At 34.3% G+C, this 25,970-nt stretch overlaps 1 protein-coding gene across 4 annotated transcripts in view; it reads right to left on the bottom strand.

The window, feature by feature from the left end:
- Positions 1 to 25,970, bottom strand: part of RYR3 (ryanodine receptor 3) — a 242,751-nt gene that overhangs the window by 141,198 nt on the left and 75,583 nt on the right. For all 4 annotated transcript variants that reach the window (XM_065635073.1, XM_065635075.1, XM_065635074.1 and 1 more), the window contains exons 10-19: positions 25,603 to 25,759; positions 19,585 to 19,758; positions 15,573 to 15,694; positions 11,815 to 11,983; positions 10,619 to 10,754; positions 8,936 to 9,031; positions 8,121 to 8,239; positions 5,552 to 5,685; positions 4,678 to 4,919; positions 687 to 879 (exon numbers count right to left, since the gene is read on the bottom strand). In XM_065635073.1, coding sequence (XP_065491145.1) covers positions 687 to 879; positions 4,678 to 4,919; positions 5,552 to 5,685; positions 8,121 to 8,239; positions 8,936 to 9,031; positions 10,619 to 10,754; positions 11,815 to 11,983; positions 15,573 to 15,694; positions 19,585 to 19,758; positions 25,603 to 25,759 — 1,542 coding nt within the window. The remainder of the gene's footprint in view (positions 1 to 686; positions 880 to 4,677; positions 4,920 to 5,551; positions 5,686 to 8,120; positions 8,240 to 8,935; positions 9,032 to 10,618; positions 10,755 to 11,814; positions 11,984 to 15,572; positions 15,695 to 19,584; positions 19,759 to 25,602; positions 25,760 to 25,970) is intronic.

Here is a 25,970-nt window from a genome sequence, read left to right as displayed (position 1 = left end):
ACAATAATGATGTTTTAATACAAACCAAATAGAAATTAGTCATGTTACAACAGTCCAAAAGCTAGCCTGTTGTTTTTGTGTCAGCTTTGTAATATTAACACAACTTTTTTTGTCACTTAAGTGACATCTGCAGAAGATTTTCTGAATTAATGAAAGGTAAGATAACAATAGAAACCTGAAAATGGTAAGTTCAAATCTCAGTATTTTAGCTACAAAACAAGAAATGGGCACTATTAGTAATGAGATTCCAAAACTGCTTCTCGTAATTTATTTGTGTTTCCTACTGTAAATATAGTATCTTTCATGATGATATAGGCTTTTTACTTCCTACTGAGAAAGCCAGTGAGAATTTCAATCAGTGCCAAGTGTGGTGCTGTGTCTCTAATGTGGGGTTTTTTCACTGATAATTGGAATGAGACAAAATTAATTTCCCCTAGGTCACCAAATACCCATGAAATAATAATTTTCAGACACTGTGACATGGTCAAGTTGTTAACAGGGTCAACGTTTCACCCTTAAGTGAAATCATCACTAAAGAAATCAGTACTTCCCTGCATCCCTCTCTCCCAGCTGCTGGCTGGGCGGAACTAAAACAACAAACCAGAACAAATCATACATGAATTTGGAGAGTATTTTGTGCAACAAGACAGCAAAGAAAACAACAATGAAAATTATGTTGTACTTACTTTACACCTGCTGATAAGCTCACAACAGGGAAGAAAAACCCTTCTGTACTGAAGTTCTCAAACATTCCTTGTACTGGTTGTCCATTAATGCGGAATGAAATGCTGGGTACACCTAAATCCAAGCAGCAGCTAACCACATCATCAGATGCTAATAAATGCTGATTGACAGATGCTACAGCTCTGGGTACTCGACCTAGGATAAAAGTATTCAGTAATCAGAAGCTTTAACCAGAATCTCACAGGTTTAAAAATGAAATTCTTTCCTCAGAAACACCATCAAGTTTTTTGTTCATAGTCATGAAGGCATGATCTTGCCTTCATCTGTTTTATAAATGGTTCTGCTTTTAGAGACAGCCAGTGAGTCAACATTCTTCAAACTGATATGTTGATATGTGGCAGCAAAGTGCATAAACTGAGCAAGTCACTTGAGACCTCTGACACTGTTTGTGAGACAGAACATGCTCAGCTGAAATCACGCAAGCTCACCCTGTAGCCTGATGCAAGAGTTCTGAGGCACAGTAAATTATGCCCTCTTTATAAAGCTAACAATAATATACCCATATTTTTTCTTTAGTTGTTTGCGAAATACCAGATTCACATATCTGTGAATACTCAATGGTGAGACAGTGGAACAGGCTGGCCCAGAGAGGCTGTGGATGCCCCATCCCTGGAAGTGTTCGAGGCCAGGCTGGACAGGGCTTGGAGCAACCTGGTCTAGTGGAAGGTGTCCGTGCACATGGCAGGGGGGTTGGACTACATGATCTTTAAAGGTCTCTTCCAATCCAAACCATCCTGTGATTCTGTAATTCTCCTGGAGCTGTGATTATGAACAATATCTAGATTTATAGTATCACGAGGCAGAACGGTATACTGAGGTATCAAAAAATGGATCAAGGATTTAATGAGCCAGGTTTTCTTCATCAGCTACAGCCATACACTAAACAGAGAGAGCTTCGTTTTTCCTACCTGGGAAGGTGAAGCCTTACAGCCATGTACAGGACTCAGCAATTATAGTAACAACTAGAGATAATACGTTTGAGGTGATCTTACTATACACATTTACAGATAACTGCAGTTTTCCAGTCTCATATGATTATCTGAGTATATTTTTAGCCAAGGAATATCACGCAAAATTTCTTTCAAAACGATTCCCTTGAAAACGTTGCATTTTAACTGTAAAGCAAGTCTCATGAAGGAGATAAGCACTGTGCCATATTATGGTGTTTGGAACTTCCTAAGAAGAAGTCAACTGTTCAGGACAGTTTAAGCACTCTGAATTTTCCCTTACTGCAGGAGAGACTTTCCAGCACTGTATTTCTGAGACTCGAGTAGTGTTTAACTTTGCATTAATGATTTATTCAGCCATTTCTAGTTGAGTATGTTACAGATGTCTCTCAGTGAACTCCCAAAAATCATTATTTCTCTCATTTGAGAATTGTTCAGTAGTGCTGACTAAAAAAATTGAATTATGTGTATGCACACACACACAGAGGTATTTTATACAGAAAACTCTATGCTAGAACAATGCTAATATAATTGAAAAGTCAAATACATCCTAATTAGGAAATGTTAGAATCAAGACCATGGAATCTAATTCGGCATATTTTTGTACACTGTATTCACAACACACATTTCTATTGCATGGCCCCACTCTATTCTTTTCTGAGCAATTAAAGAGTACTTAGCTGTATATGGCATTTCAAGGCACTAAGAAATATAAGGAAATGAATGATTTTGCCTATTTGCCTTGAATAGTGTATAGTAAATAAAGCACTAGCCACAAATTGAAAAGGCTAAAAAATAATCATCATTTACTGTATGCAAGAGAGATCTGGAAGGAAAAATAGCATGCTACTCATAATTAAAGATTGTACATACAAGGACTGAAAAAAGTCTGTGTTTTTCCCCATACTTCTGAATGCTCATGGATGGCTACACACTCAAGGAACAAAACTATTAAGTTAAAGCAGATCTATAGTGTGTGCTGATACTGAAGTTTATCCTAAGTCTTTTGAACAAATTTTAAAAGACTTTTATAGGAAACATAGAAAGCTAAAGTCCTGGTGAAACAACTTGTTATAAAATGTTCTTTACAAAAAGATGTTACATTCCTAATTCAATGTTTGAACATTTCAGAGAAAATGTGGCCAGAATTGTCTAACTTTGGAAAAAAAAGTCTATATCTCATTCCAGAAAATGAAGTCAGTTTTCGACTCAATTCTGTCTTGAGGCAGAGACCCAGCCAATACAATCTGCTATCAAACAACTAGTGATTAACAAAGGTATAAGACAGAGAAAATAACAATTTTAGACCATATTAATACCATGTTTCATCCATATTCTTAACAAAATCTTCCATGTGAATGGAAGACCTTCTCCAATTAAGATAGGTTGTTACACATTTTAGGTACAAAGCCTAATTGTTAGAGGTCTGTGTTAAATATTTAGGTAAGTAGAGTACATATGCAAAATCTTCTAGAAATTTTAGCAACTGTTTCACTTCCTACTGCTTTTCTTTCCCCTTTCATTACTTATTGATAGTTTGATTAACAATGATGTTACTAAAATAGCAGATGATGTAATTAAGGGGATACAACTAATTACTAAATATTTTCTCATTTTATAGCCCTACACATTATTTCTTCTCTGAAATCTTCCTTATTTAGAGAGCATCTAGGAACTTTAAGAAAGTAAAAACAACCATCAACATTTCCTGGGTTGCAATTCGATTCTTACAATTAGCCCATAGCACTTTGCTGCTTGTTTCTATAGGAACATCCATTGACACGGTCAAAAGGTATTCTGCTGCGACAAACCTGACTGTTTACAGAACGGATATTCAAGTTCCCCTTCCCTGAATATAGTACTAGGGGAGGAATAACTACACACACACACACACAAAAAAAAGCCCAGCCTCGCTTATAGCCCCAAAGCCACTTTCCAGCTAGTTATGCACCCAGAGGGCTCTCACTAATCCCTCTCCAAAGCATCCTAATCAGCTTGTTCTGTTTTCCCCATTTTCCTCAGTGGTTATTCTTTGTAACACATGCATTATTACAAAACTTATTTGAACTGCAACACTTCAGATGAGCCCTCCTCTAATCTCCTTTTACCCTTCTAGAGCTCTTACTCAAATCTATCTAACTGCACGGGCAGTGCCTTCCACTTTTGTGTTAACTCAGCCCACTAACATTTTTCAATTTGCTTGAATGAAGAATGGGTAATAAGACCACAAGTTTATCATCACTGTTCCTTAAGTGATCACAAAATATGCATTTGCTGGCATCCATTAACTCCTTTCTTTATGAACTGCAAGTTTAGCCAGTTCACTGCAGAACTGATTGAGTCTCCTGGATCACTATACAAAGAAGCATTCCTAGAAAAATTGCATTTTTTTTCTGATAAGCCTATTTTAGACAATAATATGAAAAATATTTTTTCAAACATCTAGGCAATTACAGGTTTTCAGTTTCATATTACATCACAGAAATTTACATTCTAAAAACAACCCAAGTTGGTAATAGGGTAGCAGTTCTTATTTCTAATTGCCAAAATTATCCTTTATGAAATGATTTATCAAAATTTAAATGCAGTTTATTAAATCTATGAATAAGTGTGAGGTTTAAAATGTCATTTTACTTCAACTGTAGATACAAAGTGAAAGAATACTGCAAGTGTATATCCATATAGAACGAATTTGTCTGAGATCAAAACATCCATTGATTTGGAAAGGAAAGACTTAGGTCAGTATTGATCTATATCTGGAAATTGCCATTTTTTGATGAAAATCATGAAAATAGAAGCTATCTGCTAAGAAGCCTAATTGGTATAATTCAAGAAGCCTGATCTGAAATTCTAAATAATTTCATGATATCCTGGAGTTTCAAATGTAGCTCACCATAAAATAGCATCCTATAAACACACAGGTTCTGAAGGTAAAGGTAGGTAACTCCTAAATGTAAAAATAAGTGGAAGTGAACAAGGTACTTACCAGACCACAGATGTAGGCCATCAAAACCATAAGAGTACAGGTCATCACCAACACCATTGCCACCCCACCCTTCTCCACCTCCAGGATAGGGGGCATAACCTGAAGTGGAGGCCCATCCAACTCGTAAATGGGTTGGTTCTGCCGTCAAGAATGGCTCAACTTGATCAATTATTAACTCAAAGTACCACTTCTTGTATTGTGCAGACCCCTCAGCCACACCCAAAAATATGTTTGGCCTTATGCTAAAAGAGAAGATGTAAGCCAGTCAGTGTAAAACATTACACGCAACATATGAATTATATTGTTGTATGATAGCCAAATAAACTTTGCAAATACAATAAGAGTGTAGATGTCCACATTTTGCTTATGATATTTAAAATAGAGACCCATTTTATGACTTTATAAATCTGACTTTTATAAATCTGCTGTAGAATCATCTTCTAAGGTATAGGTTCCATGCTTTGAAACATTTATAGTCAGTTATAGTCAATAAAAACATAATTTCCTAAAATTTTTTTTAACAGGAGTAAGATTGCCAGGAAATGAAGTCCCTCTTAAAGTACAAAGGTACTTTACAGTATGTTTACATACTCTGTAATATTTATTAGGTAAAGCCGGTTTTGAATGAGAAAGAAGCAATAACTTTACTGTTTCTATTTCAGAACAGACCTTATTATTATCTAGCAATTTCTATTTGAACAGTTTCCATTACAACTGCTGCATTCTTTTCAGCACTTAATACATAAACACTTCTTAAGGTGTGTGTCTCAATATTGAAAGCTATGGAACATCTCTTACGTATTTTCTTCAACTAATTATTGAAGACATGTAAGATCCGCTTTTTCTAATATAACAATAAAACATGTCACTATACCTCGTCACATCATTAATCAAACGTGTTTGCAAGAGTAAGTCTCTTCTAGGCAGTAGATTGTCACAGATCAAATTTTGATTGGCACGAACTGCAACTCCATTACAGACACAGAGAGAGCAAAGTACATCAAGAACCTTAAAGAAAAAAATCAAAAGAAAGGCAGCTGCATAGATTAATTTACATTCAGAATAGACCTCAAGGAAAGAACACGATACAATTTAGCATTGTTTTCTAAATACTTTTCACATATATGGACCGAGTATAGTCTGTACTACTGATAGAACATATAAAATATTCATAGAACACAAACTCAGAACACAGCATTTGCAAAATGCCTCAAAAAGCTTTCCTTTGAGATTCCTTATTCTCATTTCTATTGGAATAAAAGAAAAGCTAGAACAGCTGTATGTCAACTCTTCACAAATTTTTAATTAAATCTCATTAACAATTTGAAATGTAAAAGGAAATTTTTTGAGAAATTTACTGCAACCCAAACTTTCTGAGCAAAATTATTGGTCAATTCTCAACTGCAACTCTCAGACTGTTTATGAATCTGTTCTGAAAGCATGTTTTCAATATGAAAAGCAATTCATTTATTTTTTAAATGAAAAATATTTAAGAGAATTCACTACAAAGAAAAACAGAGTTTCAGAAAGATTTTTTGTTGTTGTTACAGCCTGAAAAGTGAAAGAAATTGACATTATTCTCCCACAGATTATTGGAGCAAAAGGTTTTCAAAGAGACAACATGGTAACATAGTGTTGTTTAATGCTGAGAGCCATAGCTGCAGACTTTCATAAAAAAAAAAAAAAAGAGGAGCTTAAAGATGCACTTGAGTTCTGACAGTCACTGAGTAATGAGCCCAAATGGTCTAAACTCTTAGAGACCATCTCCAAGACAAAGCACCATCCTCACACTGTTGATTACCATTTAGGAAACTCATACAACACAAGGAGCAGCAGAATAGAACATTTCTTTTAGCCATTCCTGTTCTCTGCCCAGTGAATTAGTGCAAAACCACCCTCAACAGCAGTTTAAGCTAATATATTGCAAACTTTACTATGTCCCAGCCCATGCATTTTGCTTTCTACCATCTCTCTTATTGGGCAGCAACCTCTAGCAGAAGCATAGAGGTAGTAACTTAAATAACTGCACAAACTCTGACCAGTACTTCAGCTATAAAGTGTCTTAATAACATTAATGAAAATCAGCAACTCAGAATTTATATATAAACTGTTTAAATAATCTTTATGCACTCATTGACCATATTTCTAATACAAGGCTTTTCATTAAAAAAAATCCTTCAAATCGATGATTTCTAATACAATTTTGGTTAATAAGGTTACTGTTTCTTATTTCCTAAATCACAACAGAATTTCTAATCTGGCAGAAGAACAAGATATACTGTTTCCAGAGTAACAAATAAATTCATTACTTCACATTACTTCATTACTTGCTGATGTTTAGTTAAAGGCATTACAAATGGAAGTGTGCAAATCCATTAGCCAGTCTAACTCTTTCCCTGTATACAGTATTTCCCTTTTCTGCTTTAAGTTCTCACTATGAGGTCTACACCAAGATGCTCTAGTTGAAAGATTCTCTCTGCAGGTGACTGGCACTGTGCAGTCATCTTGCTAACAGCTAAAAATAGTAAGCTAAACTTACTGCTGTAATTCCAGCTTTTTAATGTTTACTTTTATCAGTTCATACTCCTTAACCATGCTTAAAAATAGCCCTCTCATTTTCCATATCTGTAGTTGGTTGGGTTTCCACATTACTTTCTCCTGTAAATCAGTAACTTCAACTCACTAAAACTCTCTCTGTTCTTCCTCCAGGTTATAAGTCTCCCAAATAAAATTTGAATTGAGGAAGGAAACTCACACCAGAAAATCAAACATAAAACTATATTCTCCTCTATGTTGTGATGTCATCCTGATTGCAGCCAGAAACTGTTCACCTTCTTCTGTCATAACAAATTGCAAATTGATGCATAAATTAATTTCCACCATTACTTCTTCTGCTGCAACTCAGTTTTTTTGGTTTTGTTTTCTTTTCTTTTCTTTTTTCTGAACACCTGTGTTTTTAGAGATCTGGATTATTTTTCCAGTTTCTCATTTTATTTTTTCTTTTTTGCTACTATTATTATTACTCAAGTTAGGAATGACTGTGCAGGATTTAGTTCACTGCTTCTGCAGAGCCCAGCATCACAAAGGAAGCTACTTTGTTCACATGCTTGCAGCCACCAGAATGTTTCGTTTTCTCAGTAAATCCAAAGATCTGACTGGTTATCAATATTTCTTAACTATTTGCCTGTCATACATGCTTGCTGTATTTGAAAATGAAAAGTAATGATATGTTACACATTTTTTTAATCCCAACAAAACTATTTTTCAGATTTATTTGAAGGTTATTTTATTCCTTTAAAGCTACTAGAATAATGTATTTCCATGTAGCTATTGCTCTAGGTTGTTTTTGTTTGTTTTTGTTTGTTTTTGTTTGTTTGTTTGTTTTCCACTTTCCACAAATCACTGAAGGATTATCAAGACATCGTCGGTTTTTCCAAACATACCTTGTAATTGCGCCCGTGTTTATCCAACAATGAAATAATGGATTTGATGTGCTCCTCAGATATTGTATTTAATGCTTCTGGGCTTTCAATCAAGATACAGTGCAACACTTCCAAAATACCTGTATGAAGGCCACAGAAATAATGTCACTAAATCATTCATGCAACTGAACACAATCTAAAAGCTCAGTAAATAACAGAGTATCTTAAGAGATACTATATTTTCTCCAGCCTAAAAAGAGAACAAAAACACTTTTAAAGAGTGTTGATATGACTATGATATGAACCACATTGGACATAAATGCATTATGAAGCTGTTAATTTCTGTTTTCTTCTGAAAATAGCTACAATTTTAAAACCACTTGAGAAAAATGCAAGTTTAGCTCCTTTTCAATGAGAGAGATAAAGGTTTTATTAGGGAGCACTGTATAGTATTTCAATATTTTGTTGAATACCCAATCATGAAAAAGAAGATTCTCTATCTGTTATTTGTACTTGTGTCCAAAAACAACACAGTGATATCCAATAGCAGTGGGACTGTAATCTTGATACTGTCTGACCCAATCCATTTATTCACCAAAGTCACGTTCAACACTGATTGGCTGTGGTATTGCATGTTCAAAATGTATAGAACCAAAAAATGCCACAAAAATACCTGTTTAAATGTAATACTTTCCTTGATTAAAAAACAAAAAATGCAGTGTATTTGTTTTCTAACACATACTGTTTTCAAGGAACACTGCTCTAAAATTTATAATGTAAGACAGCTGTGCATGGTATATTGATAGTTAATTCACATTGATAAAAGTGAGCCTCACCTGAAGAAGATTCTAATCTGTCCAATTTACTTATTAGCCAATCCAGGTTACTGGAAAACTGAGTACAATTGTTTCTGTTGCCACGAATGAGAGCAGCTGGAAAAAAACCACACAAGGTATAATTTTATAGGTGATTTCCTTTTTAAATCACCAATGCTAATCATATATATTTTAAGACAGTTTTTATAACAACTTCACAAAATAATAAACAGACAAATCCTAAATACAAGTTATGGTAATAAAGAATTAAGATTTTCATTAACTCAAATATCAGCAACTTACATAATTTCTAAAGAGCATGTAGTTTTTGCAGTTGACAGGGGCCTACTGGTTAAACAAGAATTTCAGAAAAAAATGTGGTTTATTTATGTTTTATTTTATTGTTAAACTTAAATAGAAATAATCCACCACCCTTGTTTGATGCAAATGTCAAGCACGGTCATGATGAAGATGCTGAAACACTTATTTTTCTACTTATTCCTACCAATGAGTGGGTAGATCATTTGCAGAAGTTTAAGCTCTTTTGCAGGTTGGGCACTGCTCTTTAGCTCTACCTTCTGATTTAAACATGTTCCACAATAGATAGCTTTTAGTCTTTGCCAGTGCAGAACACAATGTTATTTGACTGCACATTGACAGTCCATCAGCATCCAAGTGTTTCAAGCAATGCTGATTTTTTTTCTTCCAGAAATCATTGCGGAGAACAGAAAAAAAAAAAAAAAGCCTTTTGTATACAGTGTGTTCAATATGTGTCTGTAGAAGAAAATCAATACAAAAATCTGAAAAGGCCTGCATAGCACTAAAGAGGTGGTGGGGTTTTTTTTACCCTACTTTTCTTTAAACTCTGTAGTAAAATATAGGCAATGGTATCTCATTACTTCCTAAAGCAATGAGAAAATTTCACCAAAAGCATCTGCATGTCTGTGCTATCTGAATAACCTCATGCTTCAAAGTACTCCCCCTGGTTTGTTTTGTTTTTGTTCTAACTCTTGACTTGTGTATTTTACTATGGCTTGGGACTAACTTCCCTTGTAATGAAATTAGAGTGTATTTAAACTACATTAACAGACAAAATTCTCCTATATGAGGAATTATGCAACTCAGGTTATCAAATTAGTGATTTAAAGAAATACATGTATACATATTTCTCCTACTCTGTAATTTTGGCCATACAACATATAAGCAGTTTGCTGTAGAAAGCATGGCACTGAAACTGAAATAAAGAAAACAACTCTTATTTTCTGTTTATGTAATTATTTTTATTAACATAAAAATCTAAGCCTAAAGTGACAAACATGGATTCAGTAGACCTACAAGTTCTGACTATTACTTTTGGACTTCTCTTCAGCTTTATACATAGAAACTGCTTTCCAGTTTTTCTAGTTTTTAAAATAATAATTTACACTTATTTGCACACCACAGGTACATTTAAATTAAAAAAAAAAAGTGCATTGGGCATGCTGCACTAATCTTTTTCATAGTTGAGATTTGTTTTTCTGGTGTATAATTGCTCAATAAACCCTGTTCTCTGTAATAAATATCAGTAAGTATAAGGAAAAAATTCTGCAGTTTACATGACAGAATGAATAACACACAACGTATACTTTAGTGTTAAAGCAGCAAGTAGAATATAAAGAATACATATCCTGTCTTATTACACTAGCAGATTACTGAAGAACTTACCTAACAATTTGTAAAGAAGATTCAAAATTTCTTTCCATGCTGCACCATTTTCGTCTCTTGCAATTCCTGCAAAATGAGCTGCACTGTTGTAGTCATTTAAGCGATCGATACAATTCAAAACTAGTGCCAGCATTCCCTAAACACAGATGACAGAGAGAAAAGCCAACTGTACATGAAAAAGTATTTGCTGTTGTCCTTTTAAAAGATTTTTTTCCTGTATATACTTAAAACCTGCATCGTCTTTGATTAAAAAAAAAAAAGACAAGAAAAACCAAAACAAAAGACCACACCTATTGTGCTTACCAGATTTGAATATGTATTTTTGTATATCAGAATCATCCGTTTTTGAGAATGATTTGGTATTTTTCCTTACTCGGCTAAGTATTATAAAAAGAAAGGAATAAACAAAGTTGACAATAATAACTTTTATAATTTTTGTGAACAAACTTTTTTTTACATAAAATCTTCCTTATATAGGAAAACACTCCCATACTTGAAATCTATACACAAAGGAATTTTTGTTGATTAAAAAGGTAGAAATGTTACTATCCAATAAAATATCTGTAAAACAAGTTCAAATAATAGAACGGATTTCTAAATTCAGTTTGATTGGAGACTAAAATGGTATTGAAAACCTGCAAGCAATCCAAACATGACTAAAAACATTGTAAAATATATTTCCTATTTATATGGAAACATAATTATTCCATTTTCGGAGAGGAGTAATTCTACTACACAATACTAGCATTCTTTCAGTTTCTAGAGAACTTTCTAGAGAAAAAAGTTCCTGTTTCACACCCTGGGGGACACAAGACATCAGAAATACCACCTATCATTGATCTAAGTTTTATTACTCATTTGGGATATTCAGATTGTATAACTTCATAGAGAGAAAAGGAAATGTCTTGTCACAACTGTTTCTTTTAAAAATGATGTCTGTTTAAAGATGGTTAGAAATATTAAGACTGAATTTTGTAAGAGAGAGCTTGTGCCCTTTAACAAGTGTGGAAGTGAAAAATATGTAGTAGCAAGTTATCCTATGGCATTACAGTCTATTATATATATATATTTCAGTTTTGGAACATCATATTATATGATAAATCATATGCACACATCTAGATGATGTTTAAGTTCTTCTTAATGTTTGTGGCATGATAGACTTAAAATTGAAATGATACAAAAATTCCTCTCTGTACCTCTTCTTTGAATAGATTTTGTCTGTTTTTGAGTGAGCGAAGCTTGTTTTGTTTATCTTCATGATCCAGATCTTCTTTGGGAAGCTGGAAGTAAGTAATCAGGTCTTGCAGAGTCTGAGCCATCTCCTCAACAGGCAGGGCAGAGGGTGATAGTGTTCTGTTGTTTCCACTACGTAAAACAACGAGGAAGACTGACAGCGTTATTAATTTTCACACTGTAATTTACAGTATTATGTAGGAGCCTATTTTCTGCTGGTATCTAAATCAAGTCTTTTCATACATATGACATATGTACATGAGCAACAGCTGATCTGAATTGCAAATCATTCAAACATCTATTGTTTGGGTGTCAAGCACTCAGAGCTTCTTGAAGCGGAGGAAAAAAAAAGAAAAAACAATGTAAGTCAGCAAAAAGGTGAAACAGAGAAGTCCTTTCCTACAGTAATTGACTTTTTTTTTTTTTTTAGGTACTTTAAATCCTATTGATGACACAGGCGTAATGTACAGATGGACTAAAATAGTAGCAGTTACTGAGACTGCACACCCCATGTCTTTGAGACAAAGAACACAAAAATAACAGGTAATCTTAACTGGTAATTAGGTCTTCTGTATCAACTCTATATAGGAAATAAAGACGGGTAGGATTTGAAAATACAAAGCATTTCAAGGAATCTTAGTTTTCAGTAAAATAATTCTCCTTCCTGTTCAAGCATTTGGGTGACAACCAAATTTTTCAAGGTCTGACTCACTATTAGAAATAGTATAATCTAGGAGGAGCTGACTGCTGGCGGAAGTTTCTCTGTTTTTATATCCTCAGCACTAGAAAGACAAAGGTGTAGTGTAGTCACTGGTGATACTGAAGAAGTGATGTTTTAAATGCAGCTTCTGTGGAAGCCAATTCTTAATTATAAACTCATTCCTTTTTTTCATCTATTAGGCAGTAATGAAAGGATGACCACATGATAATCATAATTAACGCTTCTGTCAAGCACTATGAAAAAATTTCCTCAGTACTATGTATATGCTTACCAATTTTATTGTGTATTTCTATACGTTGATCTCAGCAATTAGAAATGAATATACATTGACACAGAATTGTACTTTACCCTAAAAATCTTCAGACAAAAACATATAGTAAAGGAAACACAGAACTTTGACTGAACTGAAGATCTCTGTCTAGCTGATTGTTAAAGAGCTATTATCCTGTAAGTTTAGCAATGTAAGTAAGATAACTGTCATGAACAATTTACTCTAAAGAATGAGGGAAGGGAAGGAGAACAAAAGTAACAATTAAACTAGCATAATAAGATTGTTTTCCAAAATGCTACATATTTTCAAACTAACATAGCTAAAGGTATTGTTCGAAAAGTCAAATACAACCACATACATAAGACAGTTTTCCTGATACTTCACTACTCAAATACTAAAGCACTCAGTAGAACAATCAGTTTAGAACTATTTCCATGTGAAGTCTCAAACTTATTGGTAATAAAGGTCTGTCAAAACTAAGCTAAACTGAAAAGTGACAGAAAAGATTCTGAACAGTTGTGTGCAAATAGATAAGCCAGATGATATGCAGCAGCAGAACAAAACTTTTTAAGCACAACTTATACTTCAAGAGGACGGGAAAAAATTAAGCTGAAGTGAGCGCATTAATATGGTGAAAGCAAGTCAAATTTTCATTCAGAAAGCCTATTTCATAAATAATATTGTTCAAATATAGGCTTGAATTCAGACAACCAAACTAGGAACTAAATGTGATCAATACAGTAACTTTTCATGCTCACTTTGTCAATAGTTCATTAAGATTCAACATATCCTGAGGACACGATAGTTCTTCGGTCAGCTACATACAAATAGAGATAAACAGCTTTAAGTTATATTCATGTCCAACGCTTTTGTTTTCCTATTGGTGGAGATTGTATTGCTCAATAAAAACAAAGGTATTATCGTGCCACCCGTGTAGCAAAGACATTAGGTAACTACTTACCACATACAACTCTTTATGTAACCTTTTCAATAAAGCAAGATTATGACAGAGCCAGTCTGGCTTAATATGACTTAAATGGTTTAATTTCCCTGATTTTCTAATATCCTTTGTAGTTCTGACTCCATGCTTAGAGTACTCATATATTGCATGTTTCTCAGTGCCCAAATATCCAAGGGCTTTGGTGTTCTGATCTTTGGAAACTGCCATAACTGTTTCCATATTAGTTTTTGAGTTCTATTACACAGTTAGTGGAACATCCCAATCCCAGATAATTCTTACTGAACTGTAATTACTAACTGCATTGCCCTCTAATACAGCAAAGATTTGGAAGATAAATACCATTCTAATCTAAAGTCTTAGAATCACAACTTGTATTATTCCTTACAATCAGAGACAGTCATCATCTCTCTGCTGAGATGCTGTTACTGACTCTGAATACCCATAAATACATACCACTGCAAATAAACATGTTGGTTAAATAGGAAATTTAGGAACGCTCACATTATAATTTAGCTGAAAAAGAAAAGTTAAGTTCTTTCTTCCACTTTCTCAGCTTACAATTAGTCTTCTGCCCTAATTGTTGTAACTGCACATAATATGTTATCATACAATCATATGGTTTGGGTTTGAAGGGAACTTCAAAGGTCATCTTGTCCAAACGCCCTGCAATGAGCAGGGACATCTTCAACTAGATCAGGTTGCTCAGAGCCCCATCCAGCCTGGCCTTAAGTGTTTCCAGGGATGGAGTATCTACCATCTCTTTGGGCAAACTGTTCCAGTGTGTCACCACCCTCAATGTAAAAAATTTCTTCATCATGTCTAACCTGAATCTCCCTTCTTTTAGTTTGAAACCTATCACTACATGCCCTGCTAAAAAGTTTTTCCCCATTTTTCTTATAGGCCCCTTTAAGTACTTAAATGCTGCAATAAGGTCTCTCTGGCACCTTCTCTCCTCCAGGCTGAACAAGCCCAACTCTCAGCTTGTCCTCACAGGAGAGGTGTTCTATCCTTCTTATCACTTTGTGGCCTCCTCTGGCCCCTCTCCAACAGGTCCATGTCTTTCCTGTACTGAGGGCTCCAGAGCTGGACACAGGGCTCCAGGTGGGGGTCTCACCAGAGCAGAGCAGAGGGGCAGAATCACCTCCCTCGACCTGCTGGCCACGCTCCTCTTGATACAGCCCAGGATGTGGTTGGCTCTCTGGACTGCAAGTGCACACTGCCGGTTCATGTCCAGTTTTTCATCCACCAGTACCCCCAAGTCCTTCTCCTCAGGGCTGTTGTCAATCCCTTTATCTCCTAGCCTGTGTTGATACTGGGGGTTGCCTTGATCCAGATGCAGGACCTTGCACTTGGCCTTGTTGAACCTCATGAAGTTCACATGGGCCCATGTCTCAAGCTTGCCCAGGTCCCTCTGGATGGCATCTTGTCCCTCAGGTGTGTCAACTGTTATGCTACTGTAGAGTACATACTAATGGAGTTACGCTTCAATCATTTAACATATTTTCTTCAACCTGGATTATGATCCAGTTTGTTTCTGGCTTCAAAGTATTAGATTTCATGTAAATAAATAATTTGTTTTATCTATTTAATGACATCAGTCATCAAAATGGCAAACTTAACTCAGTAAAAATATATGGTGGATATCTTCTAAATACAAATACTTGAAAGCAGCAAATACGAGTTTCGTTAGAAAAATTCTTATTTTAGAATACTTTAAAAAACAAATTAAGAAACAAAAAGTTATTGTGTGTGAGATGGTAACAAGTACCTTATAAACTGGCTGAATAAGCTTGTAGTGTTGCGAATAATTCGAGCAGCCTGGGATTCCTCATGCTGACATCTTTGTAAGGTTAGACCATCATCCATATGGCCTTCTTGGTGTAATATAACCTATTGAAAGTCAGTAATTATCAAAAGAATTACTTAAAAAACCTTTGTGCTTTTAAATATTTTGTAACTTATTTCAATATTGCACTGAAAACAGTAATTGCATATATACTGAGCTACTAGTTGTTAATCACTTTATCTGAACACTTCTTTATTAGTTAATTACAAATTTCTCAGTCTCATATAAAAGTTAACCAGAGAAAACATTTTAATGTACCTTTATTCTCCTGAATTTTATTAAACTGATAGGCTTATCAAATATTTTCCAGCTGTCTGTCAGGGAAAGATGATCTTCACTATCTTAGGCATCATTTGCTAAAGGATTCACACACAAAAAGACTACTGACAAGAAAATCAAGCTGGAGTGAAAAATAACATAAAAATTACAATGGGGCTAAAGGAGCAAAACCATTTATGAGTAACTTCTGATTCATTTAACTATTGTCTACACAGTAGGCTGGATTCTCATCAGAATCAGATGTGAGCATCATAAGAACTTCAAGCAGTAGAAGAGATCCTTTGTTGGGTTTTTAATTTTTCTCCTTAGATAAATACCCAATTTCACAAAAAGCCAGCATAATTTTTAGGTATTTTTGAGTTATTAAAATCCAACAGCACCTTTTTAAGAATTAAATGTGACTTATCCTGCTGCTTCACCTAAGACTGAATTCTCCACTGAAAAATGTATTCTTTTAGTTCTAAAATTTTGCTGTCCAACTTCCCAGTTAGCTGAGTAATTGTTTAGGCACTGAATAGTTAACAAATAAAATAATGATGTTATACAAGCGGTTATTGCCACAAATGGGAAGACTGCTTGCCAACAACTTTTTGTACATGCTGACATGTAGGTCTATCAAAGCATTGGAAAGTGATGGTTTTTTGTACAGGGCAGGATCCAAAGTACACATGTGCTCTGTTCCTTCCAAGATGTTGAGGAAGTACTTTTAAAAGAGGCATACCTCCTCCTATGAGTTTATCTGGACCCTAGAATCCATGGAAATAAGATGCAGAAGACTAGGAAAACACTTTTCAATTAGTATACTGAAAATATTGCCTGAAAGAAGACTAGTTTATGTATCAGTCATCTTTCCACTTTGTTCAAGGCCTTTATACAGAGTCACACTGTGACTGAAATATCACTGTTCCCACAAAGAAAGGTCCTGAGGTCTCTTAACTGAACAACTGAACTGGTCTTCCTGTCACAAAACAACTAAGAAAACATTTGACAATCAGATAATGTTTCCTCAGACTGTTTCATGTAGCTCCAACTTTTGGTGCTACAGGAATAGTACAGGAATTAAAATATTCGACAGACAGGATATTAAAGCTGCCATGCCTTGCAAAGTAATTGCACCTTAACCATTGTGTAGCAGATGCAAATTCTTGTCCCTAAGTATGTAGTGGATAGGGAACAGAGAAGTCTTTTAGAGGGACTTAATCTTCCCTATTTCTCTGACAAAAACAAAACAAAACAAACAGACAAACGAAACCCAAAAAAACCCAAAACCAAATTGAACAAAAAATAACTACCAACCAAATAAAAACAAAACAAAAAACCCCAAGTAAACAAACAAACACCCCACAACAACCAAAAAACCCAACCAACACCAACATCTAAATCATCCAGAAACACCACAATGACAGGAAAGCACTATTTAGAACTCCAGTAAGGAGATCATGACCAGAAGCACCCAGCACCAGAATTTGGCACTGCCTTTGTTGCCGAAGTAAAGCAGGGCATTGGGATTGACCAACACCCTGAGTAATGGTCCAGGATATTAATTCAGATCATGTAGTATGTGTTTCTCTGTTCTCTGAGCTCCAGCATTCTGGAGCTCTGCAGGAGTTCATAACCCCAGAGCCATGAAAGCATGGAAGCAAGCTCTCAAACTGAAAGTATAGGCATCCACCACTTGTTCTGGATGGTTGAGGAATATCGAATAGAAAACCGATGTAAACATCGCCACTACCTGGCGCAGTCTTGAACTTTTAGTTACCAAGATCTTAGAGAGAGAGATATAACAGATCAAAATTCTGGCAGAAATCGTTCAACAGAAGCCTCATAAAAGATGCCAGAATTTCTTAGACATTTGTGTGTTGCAAAGACAGCATGATAACTGGAGACATTAAACTACACCAAAGCCAAACAACAGAAGATTTTACTTGGCATTTTGAGTTTTTTATTAAAGAACACCATAGTTGTTTTCTCTTCTCTAGGTTTGCAGTAGGTGTCATGATAAAGGCTACATTATGGGAACAAAAAAGCCCCTTTGCCCCTTGCAAAAATAAGGTATTTCTCAGTCCTCCTGGGGCTACTGAGGCATGTTATATAGAGTGCAGGTCAGCTTGAGAAAGACTACAGTGACTTAAAGTGAAAATCACATGACCAAATCATGGTGGAAGATGCATACAAATCTATGACTTCACTTTTACTGTACAAAAATAAATTTAATATGAAATTTAAAGGGATGTGTATATCTAAACTTGCTTACAAAATTATAGACTAGTACCAAATTTTGCAGAGAATGAAAAACCGTTTATTTCCTTCACAGGAATATAATTTACAGGAAGCAAGAAGTATTGGATTTTCTTCTGTTTGAAGGCACTTAACAGGAGAGAATTCTCCAGGTGAGAGGGCAACAAAAGGTTTGGAGTCTTTGAACATGAATCAAACAGTTTGAAAGTAGAATAAAAGTGACAGGTAATTACAGAGGTTTTTTTAGTCCCTTGCTGCTGAGCAGAAAAGTGGGGGAAAAAATAGTAAACCCCATAGGAAGTTATGGCAAAATTCTTCATTGAATGCACAGGAATAATCTACATGTGGTCTTTTCAAGAAGTAAAACTGGACTCCCTGAGGAAAGAAATCTCAAAGCCAACACTGTCATGGGAAATTGTGTGATTAAATCTCTTATCAAAAAAATATTAACTGATGGGCATACAATGAAGAATTTCTCTGATCAGCCAGGTTGCTGAGAGGAAGTGAAAAGGATGGGCACATGTGCTGCATAAACAAGATTGTGCCAAGGTAGCTGCTGAGGAGCTCGTTTTTTGTATTACAGTCCTTGTGTACAGGTATCCTCTTGTGAATGGACACACAAGTAATTAAAGAATTCCATCTTCTCTTCAGTAATGAACTTTTAAATCTTTTTCATGTTCTAACAATAGGTTAAGGTGTAAAAATCTATGAATACAGAATCAAAGAATCATCTCTTAATGATGCAGCTTTGCAAAGCTAGAACAGAATCCCTTAATTCTGAATGAAATGTAAATGTAATTTGAAGAGACGAGAGGTCATATACCCCTAAGAAAGAATATACTAGTATCAAAAGGCCAAGAGAAAGATCTTGATGCCACATCACAATTACATCTAACATTCTGGAAGGAAATTTTTCATTAATATCCCTTAAGAAACTTCAGCAGTTTCTAGGGCCATTTCTTAAGTAACAAATTTAATTGTCACTTCATACACTACAGGCAATGAAAAAAATAATCTAAAGCAACAGTGAATGTAACATGACTTATAAGTTTATGCCCCTAAACAGTTAAATTTTGATTTTCAAAAAAGTGATTTGACCATCAAAATCAGGAATTTCCATAGTTTATAGAAGTGTCTAAATTAAAAATTGAGCACAAATTAATAATTTATTCTGTGAAGAAAAATAGCTAAATACATTTCTTAGTGGGAAAGTTTTTCTTCAGTTATGTACCTATGTTAATATTCACCATTGTTTTCATTTTTAGAGTGGCATATTCACGCCATTTTCAATAAAAGAGCACAAAATAATTAAACTCACAATTGCCACATTTGTAGAATGGTAAAAACCAGGACAAATAAAAACTGTTATGCATCTAACATTTATTTTCCAAGTAATTAAAAACCTTGCAAACATTACCTTTCTTTTCAAGGGACCTAAACGTGCTGATTTAGCATCTTGTGCTTTGTAAGTCAACCATAATGCACTGGCCACATGTTGAACAAAACAGACCGAATCACCGTACTTTATTTCTGGGACTCCCATTCCATCAATGTCACGTTTAACACTAGAATCCTGCTTTTCTTTCATCTCCTAAGAAGATAAAATAAAAGTTGGCATTTAATCTCCATTGCTGAAACAGTATAAACCATTGAATTCCACATTGAATCACACTCCAACATTGAACAATTTTTATGCTACTCACATTGTTAAGATACAACTAAAATTTCATGTAATTTCTGTTTCTATCAAATTAATTAGATTCTGAGTTTAATCATATCAAATTTTAAGCATAGTTTTCAATGACACAAGAAAAATCAAGTCAAATCCATTAGCATGTAAAAATTTAGATATCTATTAAAACCCTTTAAATATTTCAACTTAATCAATAATTGAGTTACGAATGTAATTAGAGTCTCAGTTTAGTAGAGTCTGTAGAATTCTATATTACTAATTTTTTTCAGATTTTAGCTTAAATATGAAAATGAAAAATGAGCAGAAAAGTATTTTGAAGTTTAGTTAGGTTTTTTTAATGCTAAAGAATTTTTTGCTTATAAATAGTACATGCAAATAAAAACCTCACTTGGAATGGTGCCTCTATTTTGCAACAACCAGCAAAGAAGAAAATATTAATTTGGCTTTTACATTTAGTTTACTTTTGTATTTCTTAATCTTCTTTTATACATATATATATATATATATATATATTTACATTTATCCTCTTTGTAAGAGAAATTCAGTACTTTCAAATATCTTTTAAAGACATTGCTCAATGCTTGGCTGAAATATCCAGTACAATTTTTAAACCCAACCTATTTCTTAAACCCATTATTCTTCATTCATAAACAGATGATTTTAACTCTCCAGCACAAAAGCAAGTATATTTTTCTTTAAAATAAAATAGTTTTCCTTTCAAAACTGACTTCAGGATTAAGAACAGAATTATGCAGCAAATTCTGTAATACCAAATGATGGACACATGTGTGTGACCGATCAAAAAAACTCCATGTAAATAGGGTAACTAGATGAAGTCATTTTTCTATGACTTTGGATGCTCTAATGGACTTAAACTTGACCCTATGTAGTTGTTTATTTGTTAGACATTGGTACACAGTTTACATTGTTATATGTGTAACAGGTTTTCTTATTTCATTTTAGTTTACTGAATGTCCAACATCTGTGGAGCAAAAAGTTCTATCTTAACTATGCTAATCTACTTTCATGGAATTTAGCTATCACATTTCAATAACAACTTTAGTTGAAACAGACATCATTACAATGCCAAGATGAAGTAGAATGAAATTAAAACAGGTTCCTTGGGGATACCATTACAATATCAAGACTATGGGGAAATCATGTCACATCACATTTATGCAGACTGCATATCACATACAGGTAAACACAAACTCTTTCAATACACATTTATGGTGAGGCCATTAAATTAAAAATACAACTAAATAGCAGTTAATTATTGGGCTTTACATAGCACACTGAGGATTAAAATGCTTTTCTCAAATATTAGATCTGCATCAAGAATCAAGCATCGATGAAAATTTCAATGAAGGAAATCATAATATGGCAATAAGTGATCCTAATTAAGTTACTGTTTTAAAAAACTGAGTGATATTGATCCTTTCTAATGACCCTAAACATAAAGAAAAACCAAGATTTTTTGAATTTCAGAAACAAAGCTTCAGAATGATTTTGGGGGCCTGAAGGCTGAAGCAATACAGCATAGATTCCTCTTTGTGATGTTTTGCTCTTTGCACTCTGTCCAGTTTCTCTAGGATTTCAGCCAAGTCATTTGATAGCAGTATGCAAAGAGAGGGTGTATTTTCTAACAGCTGAAAAGTATAGTCAGATAAAGATTATCAGGGGAAGAGGGGAAAAAATCTCTCTTATCTAGATATTTGAGGTATTTTAACAGCAAAATATCCAAACACTGTCTCCTTCAAAACACTTTCTTCACAACCTATTCTCAGTTTAAATCCCTCAGGCCATGAAGGAGTCAAGTTGAAGAAAACAAATCACATCATCGCTCTGGAAGATGGCAAAGGCAAAATAACAGTAACAAAAAAAAAAAAGAAAGAAGGAATGAGCAAAGGAACTTGAGGACAAAGCCGTCAAAAAATAAATTTTCTAAAGATATTTAATAAATCGGAAGAATTACAAGATTTAGAAAATGAGAGAATTCATAGAATCATAGTTTCCTATGTGACAGAAGGAAGGTAAGGAATGGCAGTGTGAACAGGACAAATAAACCCAGCTTTCTTTACAATGATTTTTTAGTTGTCTTGTAAAAATTCAGTAGGGAATACAACCCTTGGTACTTTAAGGACTTGTTTACGTAGCACTAAGAATAGCAAAATGATATCACTGCTGAACTCTTATTAAATCTCACCTATGCAAGCTAATTAAAATATTATTTTTCTGGTATTGCACACTCTTATCGCATTAAAAGTACCGCCATAGGCTACCCCAACTTTACAGAAGAAAAAGATGAAAGTTCTACAACTATAAGTGCAGAGGACTGATACAACAAGCTTACTTATCTTGCTAGTGGGCTTGCTGTACTCTGTATACTTTGCTGTATTCATTTCTAGACTCCCAATAGGCAAGAAAAAAAAAGTTATTTTAATTTTTCCTTCTGCTTTCTCCTTTTGTCTAAAATTAGTAGAAAAAGAATAGCTTAATACTGTATTCGAAATGCAGTGCTTACTGGGAAATGATAACTTAAAATATGAACATACAAATAAATACTTGAACTTTTAGAGGCAATTGTAGGTAAAGGACTTCGTAATACCTCTCATCTTATTCCAACCACAAATTAAACTTTATGATTACTACTCGACTATTACGACATCCTAATGCCACGTTGAGCCCTAAGCTACATGCTGGTGGTAATATTAAAATGATATAAAATCCTTCTGCATGAGTCATCTGTGACTTTTGAATGTGTCAGATTGTTACTTAATCAGACTATACCAATAATTTCTTCATTGTCAATTGTACCTACCATCATGAAAATAAAATATGAAATCTCCAATATTAATTCTGGGCTACAACAATTTTTAAAGAAACAAATATTTTTTAAAATGCTCTTGTACTTCACTGTGTTTATTCTCAAAGAAATTTATGAGCAGAATCAAGGTTCTGCTCAGCAGAGTATACTGAGCCAAGTACTGTGCTGGAATGACAACAACCCATTTCAAAACAGGATTCCATCTGCTGCAGGGAAACTGCTGCCTCTGGTCACAAGGCATCACAGAACTGTTGCCTTAAAATACAAAGGCTGACATTTTAAAACTGCAAAAAGTAATCTCCATACTAAACCCAACAAAAAGCGTAATTTGGGGTTTTCCATCAATTTCTGATGCTGGTGAGCTTAGTTTACAGTAAGTTGCAATAAAAAGACATATATTGCATATGTTTTTTTCATTGAAATCAGCACCATAATGTTGTCTTAGCACATTCTTTCACTTTTTTGAAAGCTCCGTTCTATTCTTATTTATGTAAGGACATAATAGGCAAAACTCTGATCTTTATTTTATAATTTAAAATATCTATTTCAATTTCCAGGGTTACCTGGCAAAAAGAAAAAAAAAACCAGTGAAAGTAAATACATTGTGAATGCAATCACAGGTTTTGAAAAGCAAGGAACACACAAGACTGCTGAAGTGGTATGTAACAATACTGAGGACGAAGGTGTGCCTTTTCAACAAGAGGCACTCTATAGCAACTGTTGGAAAAAACTTGAAGTCAGGTGTTACAGGGTCCTGGGAAGCCTTGGGGATTTGGTACACTCCACATAGCTTTGCCTGCTGGCAAAGGTAATCTCTTTTTTACATAAAAACCTTTTTGCTGGCTTCCAAACTGGAAAGAATATATAAATGAAGAAATGTTTTATTTCCTTTTGAATACTCCACAGCAATGTATTTTCTGAGTAATCTGGTCTGAATTCAGTGTTGACCCAACATGGAGCAGAAGGCTGGACTAGATGATTTCCCAAGGTCCTTTCCAGTCAGAATGATTCTATTATTCAAAGGGGCAGAAGTGCTGTAAACAACCAGATATTCCAGTACTCTATTTTTAAGGATCTGTACGCAGCAAGATAGGAAGGTATTAGACAGTTATATTGAAATTTCCCTTAATTCATGCCATATTAAGACCTTTGGAAACACTAATGTCTGTACCCATGGGCCAGTGCAGCTCTCACCTGCCCAGACAATAAATGACTATTCTTATTCTTGGCACAGGCAAAATAAAATTTATAACCCATTGTGAATTCAAAATATGCTTTTCTGTGTAAGACAGAACAAAGCCTAGGATGATCAGATGCTGAGATTTTATTTCATATAAAAATGTCCATTAACAGCTATATCATGTCCAAACACAGTAGAAGATATGAATACATTACACAGTAATTATTGACTTCTTCATAATTAATTACTGCTGTACTTCACCTTAGTCATTTTGGTGACTGTAAAACATTTCACTTATGTGCCTTTGAGGTGCACCTTAACAAAAAGAGTAAAAAAATAAGAGTATGTTTGTTCAATGTAACAGAAATTACTTACTATATGGGTATGAACATATAAATGTAAAATTTATATACTCAAAATCTATACATTTATATGTATAGTTTAAAATATAAGAAACAGCAGGACAGTCAGTGTCCAATTAGGCAGTGAGTACATAATAGGAATTTGAACATAATCTTAAACTAGTAACTGTGGCATTCCTGGCATACTCGCTGTCCTTACCAGGGTGCCATGATTTGACAAAAACAGGAAAAAAATCACAGCTGTAATAAATGCCCCCGCACAAAATCATACTTACTATCTACACTGTGTAGTCTTTACACTGAAGAAAGAACCAAAAACTATTTGGTGGAGTATCCAGCAATCTAAGGAAATTTCTTATAGTTCTTCAATTATTTTGATTGGTTAAAATAAAAATTCTCAGCATACTGTATGCAGTCACACAGATAAAATAAACATTGTTATTTTCAACATACTAAAAAGTGTTTGCTTTATTATACCAATAAAGGTCTACCATCTGTCAAGACCTTTACTGCTAGATTTTATCAAGTATATATCTAACTTTAAAGATTCTTTTTCACTGCTCTCCAAGGATCATACAGCATTCAGAATTACATGGGACGTTTAACTTCTCATACTTAATAAAAATGTCTATCATAGAAGCTATGGCAATTATTTAGGAGTCATATCATGAAAGCAGGTAAAAACTTGTCATCATCTTTGGTGTAAAAACCTTTCACTTTCCGGAAAACAGTCATGAATTTTGCCTATCTCCATAATTATTCTTCATTCTCTCTCACTTGCACTGTTTTTCTCAGTTGTAAATGATGAAAAAGCTAGTGACACGCAATTAGAAGCTCACTAAAGAGCACAGTTTGAAAACATACGGTTTAGAAATCACTGACTACATTTTCCTTGCAATTCACCTATCAACACACTGCAGAAAGAATAGCAAGGGCAGAATTTTGCCCAACTGAACTGAATTGAGTTATGACAGTTAGACCTGGAATTAATAGCATTATGATTAGATTCTGTCCAACTAAAATTATTCTACAATGATTAAAGCATTCATATTGAGCCACTGTATCTTGCACTGCATTAGTTTTCCTTTTTTTTTTTTTAATTTACTCTAAAATTTAGCCATCATGCCTATTTTTCCTCAAGGAAACCTTTGTTACTCTTGACTCAGATTGCTTAACTTTGTATTTAAATGCATAATCACAGAATGATTGGAGTTGGAAGGGACCTCTTGAGATCATCTAGTCCAGCCCACAAATAATCCCTGTCAATTGTTCCGATTTAGAAATTACAAATAATTTTTGAAGTCATTGAACCAACTCAAATCATATATTTGAGTACTCCACATTGAAGACAAGCTTGCATTGATGTTATTTACCTTTGATGCTCTAAAACAAAAAGCAGTAGATTTTGTGTCCGACTTTTCTCTGTCTACCATTGCAAGTCCTTCATCTTCATTCAGAGCCAAGTATTTTCCTGTTGTAATATGTCGAAGACGGAAAGGTTGTCCCCATCTGATGTTACTTCCACTCCAGCTAAACATGAGAAACCAAAAAACAATTTATGAAGTAGGTAAAATAGTATTTCTATTTTGGGCTTTAAAGGATGTTCAGGAAAAAAAAAAAAAAAAAGGTGAAATATATATATTCATTTTTGCTTTTGATTTCAATATTTGCATTAAAACAGACGCAAAACTGTTAACACATTTGTAAAGGGAACCCTGGAAAGAAGCATACCTTTAATTTT

This window comes from Caloenas nicobarica, chromosome 5 (assembly GCF_036013445.1).
Source record: "Caloenas nicobarica isolate bCalNic1 chromosome 5, bCalNic1.hap1, whole genome shotgun sequence".
NCBI classification, from domain to species: Eukaryota; Metazoa; Chordata; class Aves; order Columbiformes; family Columbidae; genus Caloenas; species Caloenas nicobarica.
The sequence above is the reverse complement of the archived record's forward strand: the minus strand, read 5'-3'. Positions and strand labels throughout refer to the sequence as shown.